Consider the following 11812-nt stretch of genomic DNA (forward strand, 5'->3'; position numbering starts at 1 on the left):
AAAGCCCATGGTGGCAAATTACTTCTGCTGCAAGTGTGGCTACCTCTGACAACCCGTAACATATTTTATTAAAAAATTCCTCGTCTGCTTAGAAGAATAATATGAAAATAGAAGTAGAGGGCTAGCTGCTTTCAGGTAGGAATACCTCACCAGCTCTCTGAAATCTGAGCTCCGTGGTGAACTGAGCCAGTTGTTCCAGACAGCACTAGCAGCTGGTGATCGGAAGCGGCCGGCAATAAATGTAGGCGATGTTCACGCCTGTCCTGTGAAGACAAGGAATTAGGCCAGTAAATGTGATCTAACATAGGTGTAAACCCACTGTGGTGTAATCTTTAGAGATCCTCATGTGTGTGGCAGCTTAATGAACTCATCAGCCCTCTCATGGCAGGAATACTACACTGAGTCATGCTGACTGCTATGAATCCTAATACTGGGTACTAGTGGCTTCTGCATTCCCTATTTTTGTTCTTAGCTTTAAAGAGCATTTTCATTAAAGATTACATTGTATCTCAGACATTTCATTATGAGAGGATAGCTATTGCTGTCATGTAGGCCATGTTTTGCATATTCCTATTTAATCTGTTGAATTGAATATTTTTTTTTTTTTTTTTGCAGAATGGTCAATTTTATTAACTGAAATGTAATCTTACCTAGAAAGCAAGACCAGAGGATCATGTATTCTAGGATGCCTGGGACTAATTATTCTGCAATTTGTGATTGCATCCTATTTGTCTTGCTTTGTCATGGCCAAGTACTGGAACACAAGCTTTTGAGATGTTCAAAAGAGCTCAGGCCTCTCGGACAACTTTCTTTAAGCAGTTTCTCATTTATGCAGAATAAATAGCCATTAATAGTGTAAAATATTGATTTGCATTGCAATTGAAAGCTGATTTATTTGGTTTTTCACTTTGCTGTTCTAGACAAAGCACCTGTAGTTTGGAACTGAGGTGGTTTTATTCTTCTGAATTACTGAAAACTTTAAAATTGACTAGTAATGCACCTAGTCCTCTTATTCCACAATGGAAAAGGACAGCTAACTTCTCCTTTGGCCAGGATTATCGCTAACCTCATCAAGTATACTTCAGTCTTACCTTTCAGAATAGCATTTTGGTAACTTAGTAAGCTTCAAGTTTGTCTGCTTTACTGCTGGCAGGAGTCCAGGTATGAGGACCTGTTACTGCCTTGGAATCTTGCTCTTTTTTTCTTTTTTTTTTTTTTTTTTAAACTGTTTTAAATACTTGCTAAAGACCATGTCAGACATGCATGAATTGAGAACTGAAATGGCTTTGTTGTGAAAACACTGAAATTTCCATTAATGTTTCATCTGGTAATGAGAAAACTTTTGAGCTTGTGTTAAGGATTGGGTTTGGGGTTTTTTATTTACTTACTTGAACTAAATCTGCAGGATGAATCTGGTGGTCATTATAAATTGCACGGTCTCATAGGTACTACAGAGCCTTCTGATTATGAGGAGAGGCTGAGAGAGTTGGGCTTGTTCAGCCTGAAGAAGAGAAGACTGAGAGGGGACCTCATCAACACATACAAATATCTTAAGGGTGGATGTCACGAGGATGGAGCCAGACTCTTTGCAGTTGTGTCTGGTGACAGGACAAGGGGCAATGGGCACAAACTGAAGCATAAGAGGTTTCAGTTGTATATGAGGAAACACTTCTTTGCTCTGAGGGTGATGGAGCACTGGAACAGGCTGCCCAGGGGGGTTGTGGAGTCTCCTTCTCTGGAGATATTCAAAGCCCGCCTGGATGCAGTCCTATGTAACATGCTCTAGGAGAACCTGCTTTAGCAGGGGGGTTGGACTGGATGATCTCCTGAGGTCCCTTCCAACCCTTGTGATTCTGTGTGATTCTGTAATTAGTGCAGATGAGGCCACATCAGGAATATTGCATCCAGTTCTGGTCTCTCCTGTTATAAGGGAGAGGGACTTGGCAGAGGGCTACCAGGACTCCAGGGATTGAGAGCACATCTCCGCGGAGTGAGATTGAGGGAGCTGGGCCTCTGTCATCAACAAAGAAGAGGCTAAGGGGAACTATTAATAGTGGCCTACAACTACTTGAAGGGCACTTACAGACCACAGCCAAAAATTTCCTGGGAATGATTGTTGATTATAGTTCAGGGTAATAACAACAGACAGCAGCTTCAGAGGTTGGTTGGACATGAGGAAAGAATTATTTCACTTGGAGGGTACAGCAGTACTGGAGTAGATCCCCAATGTGAGCTAGCAGACTCTCCGTTCCTGGAGATTTTTCAAGACCTGACTAGACAAATCCATGATGGCCCTGAATTGGTGTTGGGTGTAATGTTGTTCAGAGCAGGAGGCTGGACAAGATGACCTTCTTTCCACCCAGGACTTTTGGGAGGATGTGTAACAGTGCCTCCCTGCTACTTGAGCTTCTTCCTTGTCTGCAAAAACCCTTCTGGCCCACAGCAAGTTAATGCGGGAACTCAGGAGAAAGAAGTAGTAAGGAGAGGAAGCTGGAAGAATTGCTGCAGTTCAGAATAGATAGGAAAATGTGAATATCAAGTACTTCAAGATGCAGCATCAAACTGGCACTTTAAATGTCACATAAACCTTGGGAATATATGTCACCACCAAACAGTCCTGCTTTCTCAGTCTCACTGGCAATATAGATTCTATGTATTCTGGCATACACTTTATATTCAGTATAGTACACTCTATTTAGTTGTATATACTGTATATTTTGTTGTATATCTAGTGTATTTCTGAAATACAACATGAATTATCTAGCAAATCAACTGTAACTTCTGTGCTAACAGGAGATGATCAAGGTAGGGTAATAAGCTGACTGCAGCATACCGCAAGGTGAATAGATAGACTTTTGGCAGACAAACTAGACTGTAGTGTTATAAAAAATACAGTAGGTCAAATTCTGCATCCTCTCGAGGTCTGACTCTCGGAAATAAAAGCAAATTGACTTGAATTTCTGCTCTGAACTACCTTGCAGTATGCCTTAGAAAATGGATTTGCTATTAGTATTGTTACTTTAGTATTACTACACAATAAAGCATTGGTTTTAATCCTTCCCATATTAAGAGTAAGTGTAGATTGTCATGCTGGATAATTGTAATTTCACTGCATTGTGGTCCATAACATAACTGGATAACAAAAATGCATTGAAGAATAAGCTAATAGAAGGTAAAAGTTTGCCAACAGTTGTTTATTTCAAGTCTAGCTGTGAGACGTCCACCTGGTGTGCAGTAATGAGATACCAGAGTGCTGCATTTTTAATATGCAACTCTTTCAGAACGGTATTTTGACTTACCTCAGCTCGTGCAGTCAGGCTCAAGCAGAGCTCTCCCAAAGAACCAATTACAAAAAAATATGTACATGTGGTTTCTCGGTGCCTTTTTAACAAGTGTTGTAAAATAAAGACAAACTTGTGAAGATTGAGCTGTGCTGGCTCAAAGCATTTTGCTTCCTACAGCCTGACCCATAGTAAAGCATCTGGACTCTGTGCTTGCTGTTCAGTGTGGATCAGATGAACCCATGACCCTGTTATGTGTACAATGAATCTAGGAGCAACACTGAGCTACTGGTTAGTAAATAGCTAGTTGTTGAGCTCAGACTATCCTAATGGCAGTATAAAAATTTAATAGGCCAAACTGGTTAGTTTTCACAGGTTTTTATAGCTTATAGTTGGTTTTTATGTAGGCAAAGCTTCCCCTGTCTTTGAGTTCAATCTAACTGATGTCAGAGGACATGGCCTCAAGCTGTGCCAGGGCAGGTTTAGGTTAGACATTAGGAAAACTTTTTTCACTGAAAGGGTTGTCAAGCATTGGAAGGCGCCGCCCAGGGAAGTGGTCGAGTCCCCACCCCTGGAGGTGTTTAAAAGACGGGTAGATGAGGTGCTCAGGGCCATGGTTTAGTGGTGGGATGGCAGTGTTAGGTTAACGGTTGGACTTGATGATCTTAAAGGTCTTTTCCAACCTAAATGATTCTATTCTATGATTCTAAAATGGTGAATTGCTCTTCTAAAGAAGTGGTTCTTGGCTTTACCCTGGGATAGTGAAAGGTAGGAGACCTTCCTGTCAACCTTTACAGGCCACTGCTTGGTTCTCTCTGTTACAGTTTAAGAAAAGAAATGAAGCTGTATAAAACAGAAATGATAAATACTACCAGTGTTTGAACACCTTGCTGATTAGAAGTTAAGGAACTTATCAAATACGTGAAACTCATGTACTCGTTCTGTTTTTATTAGAGCTATTAAACAGAGTGAGCCTTGTCATGTAACAATAACTTCTTGAATGTTGGAAAATCAAGTGCAGAAATTATGTTTAACCTAGACATGTAACTTAGAGAATGAACATAAGGCTAATGAACATCTTCAATCTGGCAGTTCTTCTAATTGGTCTGTTTCTTTATTTTGCTGTCATTTTAATGGACAATCGCTAGACCTCTTGGGAGAGGGTGAGTAATGGTTTTGATTTCTAAGACTTTCGAATGTTAAGACTCCTTGTTAAAAGCTCCAACTTTCTGGAGTTGTGGCGATTGTGGTCTCTCTCCCTCTTCCCCTTACTTTTCCTGTTCGATCTTCATTGTATGGTTGCATATAGATAATCTGGCTGCGCTTTCCGGTGTTACCTCTGAGCCACAGATTTCAGATCCATTTGCTCCAGAGCCTAGTGCAACTACTGCTGCAACTACTGATACTACAACTACTACTGCAGCTGCTGCCACTACGACTACAACTATTACTGCTGCTGCAGCTGAAGTGGATCTCTTTGGAGGTTAGTTTGGTTGCTCTAGTGCTCTACGCCAGCTCGTAAGGTACACGAAGCAGTATCGAGTTTGGCTATTGTAACAAGGCCTCTAATTTAACTAACAATGTCAGACAGGACCGTGTGTTGGATGCTAGATGGAACATGAAATGTAAACTGTCCAACTACCTCGTTGTTTGCTGTGCTTTTAGCAAATAGACTCCTCTGCATATATATGGAAATGGAAGACTGTACACACTTAAGACTGAGTTACCTTATGATTGAACAGCTAAGAACATTAGTTTTCAGGTCCCCACTGGGGTAAGCAGGTATTCTTTCCACATTAGTCAATAACTATGCGCTGTTACTACAATTTCTGAGAAAAGCAGTTGTGCTTTCATAGTTATTGCGCTGGAGAGGATGGACATGGCAGCTTCCTGCCCCTTCATTACATGTCACGCTTGAGCTGTGTTGTGTTTCTTTTGGATCTTTCCTGTAAATATAGTATTGATTAGCTGAAATTACTATATTTCAATGTTCTTGAGTCTGGGGTTTATTTCACATAGCATTAACAGTAAATGAAAGTGGCAATGAACTTGTACTAAATGCCAACTCTGCAACTAATGTATGAGAAACATTCTTTAGTTGTGCTCTTTCAGTCTGTAATGTTAGCAGCTAACCTCTTGAGTAAGGATGAAGTCCCCTCTGTATGTTGTCAGCTTTCTTGTCACTCTCATAGAGCAGGAGACTTCTCAACAGCACATCAGAAATTGTTGTTTTTCAACGCTATACCGGCCCGGGTTAACGGAGAAGTGCTCTGACTTACAAACTGCTAACATGTTTGAGATCACCTGCCCACTGTATTTTTCTAGTTGTCTCTTCCTCTGATGTGTACTTCCAGCATGACAGTGAATGTCAGGAATTAGTAATAACTTCCTATCAAAACTGAATTCCAGTATATTCTTGGTGGGGGTGTGTTTATGTGTTGCTTCTAGTGACAGGACTGCTGGAGAGGTCTCATACATAAACAGTTTGACTACAAAGGTGTTTCCTAAAGACTGAAAGTTCCCAGTTAGAAGTTTTGTTTAGGGCTGACTTCAACAGGCACCACCAAGACATCCCCAATAAAACTGCTAAGAAGCTGTAAGAAAGAAGTACAGCTGCTACCTGCTGCTTAACCCCTCCTTTTACAAAAATGGATAATAGCCCAAGTGCCACAGGATCAGCCAGTTCAGAAGCAATTTTAAAATAGTTGTGGGCAGTGGTACTGGACACCACCAGGAGCAAGAGAGGATCTGGTGTTGGTTACTCTGAGAAGCCCATTGCAGAAGCCAAGCCCTATGCTCATTAACACACCTGCAGATGCATCGTGTGTGAAACTTCTAGGTGTAGGCAATGGGTTTGAGCCAGTCTTGGATGCAGCATTTTCAAATTGCATTATTAATTTAGCATAGATATATGACTTTAAAAAATATAAACAATAGTTGAATGGCTAGAAATCACTGTAAACTTGCAACCGGATTAGAAAAAACACCTACCCTTGCCTGTTCTTCCAGTACTACAGCAGCAAGGTGTAGCCTTTTTTTTTTCCCTATCTTTTCCACTATTCTGTGATTGGAAAAATGCCTGCTACCAAATCATATGTGTCTACTTTCATGTTTATAAAGTGGCAAAGAGCTGGATGCTTTTAGTTTCTAGAGATGTAACTGATCATTAGATTATTTAGTGGCACATGTTAAGAAGTGGAGTTGCCTTCATCCTTCAAAGTGGAAAGTATTTACTTTTGCAGTATCCAGACTTGTGACTTGATCTCTTCATTTAAAGAGAATGTATTTTGTTGCTCAAATACTATAAAACTCCAGTGGCTTGTATATTAGATGAATACTCTTTCCTAGAACACTTCAGGAAGAAGCAAGGTTTCATTATTTGCAGTAGCATCAAGTTTCTGGATTTGAGAACCCCTAATTCTCAAGAAGAAAAATCTCTGAACACACTCAGCAGTGAAGGTACTTTTGCAATGCCTTCAAGGCACCCGCAGGCCCGACCCCTTTAAGATCCTGGAGTTCATATTGAACTTTCATCTCTCTGCTTATGGGGTTTTTTTTGTTTCTTTTTTGGCATTTTTTTTCCTGAAGCTTCTGCTGTGTACTGTCCCATGCTACTTGTGTACTGTTCCTTGCTACTTTAAGACTATGTACAGTGCAAGAAGTTGTAGGTTTTGGGCAAACAGTGTTGCTCTCTAGCTTTTTTGGTGCTAGTCATGCTGACGCTTAAGTAGGTATTTGACCTTTGAGGGCTGTTAGAGGTACAGTCTTCAGGGTCACCTTGACTTTTTGCAGCTTGCCAGTTCTTAGTTGCTTTACAGGGTTCCTTGGGGTGAGGTGTGGTAGGGGAAGGTACAGGAGCAGTGATCTCAGGAGAAAGAATGTAAAGAGTCTGCAGAGAGAGGCTGGGTAGGAGATGGAAGAAGCAGAAGAGACACTGCAGGAATGACTGACTTATTCTTATGCACTATGTTGCTAGTACTTTAGCTGGTAGGGGCCTGCCTGCTGCCTATGACTGGGCTTTATTTCTAAGAGGAAAAGCAGCTCTGTGTTATGTCTTCATCTCTAACATGATCTTGGAAAGCAGATGAGAAATGCAGGATTGATCCAGCATAGCTTTTTTTAAGAATTCTATCTGATTAATGGGCAAGCTTTCAGTTACTTGGGCTGACTTGAAGAATTCCTTATCTTGTTTCTAAGAGAAACAAGAGGAGGCTGTTTTCAAAGTGCAGCTGGAATCTTTCCTGGGAGGGAGAAATCTAAAGGTGGAAGAAAGGTGAAATAGCTCAAAATGCTAGGTATCTCCATAATAGAATTTGGACACAGTGTTTTGGGGGACACCAGTGATGTGTTCTTGAGTTATATTCTGTTGTGTGATTACACCGTAAAGCAGTGCAAGTAACACGTCATGGCAGACACTGTGCAAATGCCTGTTCCTGGGCATCCAGCTGATGTGAATCATAAGCAGGCAGAAGAACTATAGTCTTCTCTTTAAAGAAACTAAAGGCAAAGTCATCAACACTTTTTGGCACTTGAGAACTAATGAATGTCCCTTTTTCTGGAACATGCTAGTATGGCAGACTAGTACTTCATTTAAAAAACAAACAACAACAATAAAAACGCATAATTCTTATGATTCCTTCCTAGCACTGAGCCTAGTAGAATATTTCTTGTTAGCTCAGGTCAGGTTATCCGTGTCAAAAAGTAATGAAGGATGACCAAAGAGGAAAAAACTGTGGAAACAGAAAAAAATTCTTCTCACCCTTACACTTTAGTTCTGTGATCTTTCCTATACTTGTGACTTTCCATAGGGTTGTTTCGCATGTTGCATAATACATTAAATGATTATAAGTCTGTGGTATCATCATGCGTGAGTAACTTTTGTCATGTATTGATGCCATGGCATCATTTACAAAATTAAACAGACCACTCTTCAGGAGCATTTATTTTGCTGCAGACAAGACATATTGAAGCATTACTTCAGTATTTCACAACTTAAAAATGCCCTTGTTTACACATCATTGCAATAAGAACTATTTTTATTTAACAATTTAAGTGTTACGCAGTACATAATACATACCTATCACTCCTAATACATGTTCCGTGCAGTGTGAACTTGAAGAGGTTTCAGGAACATCTCTTCAAATTTCCAGGCTGTCTATAAACCCAAGTGAGGATCATGTGCTACTTGATTCTAGAAGTCAAAAGCTGGATTCACTTTTGAAGCAGATCATGTGTAAATGTAAGGAAGTGGCATAAACTCAGTAAATATAGTAACTGCTTTAAAGGGAGATCTCTTACAGTGCTGGATATTCAAATATAGGGTTACGATACCAATATGGAAGAACAAAAAGGAAAATAACTAGTCCAATTCTTATTTTTATTTTTATTTTTTTATTACTAAAACATGCAGTACTTAATTGTATCCATTTCTGGATGTGGTGCTAGCAGAGGGCATCTGTGGAGGTGCAGCAAGGCCTTTTGAAAGGCTTCAAAGAATTTGATGAGCTTTAACTCTTAAAAATACCAACCAACCAAACAAACAAACAAAAAAAACCCCCAAACCCAAACAAATAAACAAAAAAAGCCCCTCCAAACCAAAAAACCCAAACAAAAAACCCCTATGTCCACCCCCCAGAAAAAGCCACCAACAAACAAAAAACCCAACACCCTTGGTTTGAACTGTGAATTGGAGGGTCACCAGTTCTGGTGTCTGTCTCTACACTCATATAGGTTTTTTTAACTTCTCAGAGTAACTAATACTTAAAGGTCTTAAAATGGCATTAGATTCCATAATGGACTTAGGTGTTTATCCTGCCAACCATTTAATCCAAGGATGATGATAAAGAAAATGATAGTGCTTAGCTAGAACCTTACTCAGAAGCAGCGATAAATAATAAAGCTGGTGCCAAGCTTGCCAGTGCCAAGCTAGCTGTTCCCTTCCATGTGTGGGCTGGAAGGAATTTGTGCCCACCTGAATTTCTGCAGCTGTTGCACGTGGAACTTCAGTACTCTACTTCTGGACAGGAATAGGTGTTATTCTAACGCTGAAGCGGTCCCAACATGGAACTCATGACTAACTATGCATTCTGAAATCCCACTTTATATGAAACCTGGAGTCTACCATTTCATGCTGGGAGGTAATTATAAGAAGTCTTGACTGAGTACAGTGCTGTTGGACAACAAGCTTGTGGGGATAGGAATGTGTTCTTTTGAAAGAGCCCAGGGCAACCCTCCATCTGAAAGCTGGACTTGTAGAGCAAAACCCAACACACATGACCATACGCGTAGCGTATTCTCAAGTAGTGCAATTCAAAACTCTTCAGTCCAGTTCTGTGTTCAATTGCTTCTATGTGGTGTATGCCAGTGTCTGGTATACATACAATACTGTGATGTTTGATTAATTATGATTTTTTTTACTTGGACAACTGCCATCCAGTTTTGTTGTTGTACCCTGTTACGTGAAAAATAGAATTATATTTGAAATGGCTTATTAGCAGGCCTTTTTTTGCTACTAACTCATTTTAATTCTATTGTACAAGACTAATTGGCTTTCATCTCTTCTGTTGAAGTTCCAATGCATGTTCTTTTGAGCTTTTTAGATTAACTGGCACAAACTTGTTTTTAAAATGGTTGTTTTCATTTTAAAATTGACACTCAAGTTAAAGCATGTTAAACTTTCCTGTACTAGTTTGACAGTGCAATTACAGTATTCCCCAACAGGATTTTTTTTAACTTGCTAACTTTGTAGCTGTAGAAAATTAGCCTTTATGAACATCTTGAAGTATTTAATCTCAACTGCGTAGTCTTTTTGTGAAGAAAATGCTTGCCTATGAGGATAGCCCAAATGGCACTGTCCATTAGGACTACTTCATGGAATTAGGAGCTACAGATGGTGGTTTAAGCCTAGGAGTAATGCTGTGAAAGTTCAGAGCTTGAAATTTAAACATGCCACTTAGCAAGTGGCAAATAAAAAAAAAAACAGTCAAAGAAAACTCATGAGCAAGTCGTTCCAAAAGCCCCAAACAGTTGTTTTCCCTGACTTGACTGGTGATCCTCAAAGAAGGAGAGACAAACTATGGCTGGCCAGTAGTTAAGATGAACATTCTTGATCTGTCGGAAGCAAGCTGAGTAAATATAACCTATGCATCAGGTTATGGCTTCAGAAAGATCTGATTGGAATACTGTTAAGAAACAAGTAAGTTCAATTTCCCAGCTGTTGCATGACTGACTTGGCTCAAAAGCTAGAATTGGTAGATGCAGATCTCTACCAACGTGATTGGATTGTTATTCGTAACAGTGCTTAAGTTTGCAAAGCACTATGCAAGTAAATTCACAGTTGCAGATTAATCACACGTATTATGGGCTTTGAGCATGCAAGTTTTTAATACCTTTATTAACACCAACTTACTGCCATACCTTTGCTCTTTCTTCATTAGTTAATTCTGGGTAGTACGTGAGCATGCTGCTCTGAACCCTTATACAATGAGAATATACGCCTTCTTTTACACTCACTGTACTTCCTGTGGGCAGCCCAAGAAACTCCATCTTCAAACCCTGTCTAGAACCTGCTCGTGTGGGGTTGGGGGAGACAAAGCGTTTTGCGCTGCATGACTTGTCTTGCTGTCAGAGTAACAACATTCATGTTGTATAAGGGGAGCTACCTGTGCAATTTAACTTGGTTCTTTTACTATATTTTTCTTCTCTTTATCCTTTTTCCTTTTAATTTCTGTTCTTAAACTGCACCCAAGATGCCTTTGCAGCTTCTCCTGGGGAAGCCCCTGCAGCAGCTGAAGGGGCAGCAGCACCAGCTACCCCAACCCCTGTAGCAGCAGCTCTTGATGCATGTTCAGGAAATGGTGGGTTTTATGTCATTAGATAGTTCTCTTGTTTTGCTGTTTCTTTTTTTTTTGTTTTGTTTTGTTTTTTGTTTAAACTACATGGCAGTGTGTTTTTCTGAAATTCTCGTAGTGTTTGCAATTGGTCAAAACAAACCTTAGACTGAAGAGCATGCTTAACAAAACTGCCTATTTCTGAGTCCCTGTAACTTTATGTTTATTCAGTAGTGCTAATAAATGATTCTGGCATTGCTGAGTTTTGTAAACAGTAACCTTTTCTTAAACTAGATATTCTTTTGTCGTATTTCCTGTCTTTTTTGGCCTTGTCAAACAGCCTTTGAGAGTTCTGCCCTTTAGCAACTAGACTGCTCAGCCTTTCAGATGGTCTTGATTTTGGAAAAACTGAATTAATGTGTCTGGATAAGTAGGCTAGATGTTAGAGCGACCTCCTCTCCATGTGTGTGTGTATTTGCAGTACGTGCATTGCCTGTAGTTGCTTTGTTCTTGACTTCCTCCCTCACTGATCCTAAGTATGCATACACATATATTTCCCCTCTCCTTTTTACAAGACCCCTTTGCCCCATCCGAAGGTAGTGCAGAGGCTGCTCCTGAGCTGGACCTCTTTGCTATGAAGCCAACAGAGACTGCTGTTCCTGTAGTTACCCCTACAACCAGTGCAGCCACTCCAGTTCCTGC

General features: G+C 40.2%; 1 protein-coding gene across 1 annotated transcript in view; it reads left to right on the forward strand.

Annotated features, from left to right (window-relative positions):
• SNAP91 (synaptosome associated protein 91) overlaps positions 1–11812 on the forward strand; it is a 68897-nt gene that overhangs the window by 38187 nt on the left and 18898 nt on the right. The window contains 4 exon segments of the mRNA XM_035903892.1: positions 4430–4444; positions 4591–4764; positions 11030–11137; positions 11686–11812. Coding sequence (XP_035759785.1) covers positions 4430–4444; positions 4591–4764; positions 11030–11137; positions 11686–11812 — 424 coding nt within the window.

This window comes from Egretta garzetta, unplaced genomic scaffold (genome assembly GCF_000687185.1).
Source record: "Egretta garzetta isolate BGI_Z169 unplaced genomic scaffold, ASM68718v1 scaffold430, whole genome shotgun sequence".
NCBI classification, from domain to species: Eukaryota; Metazoa; Chordata; class Aves; order Pelecaniformes; family Ardeidae; genus Egretta; species Egretta garzetta.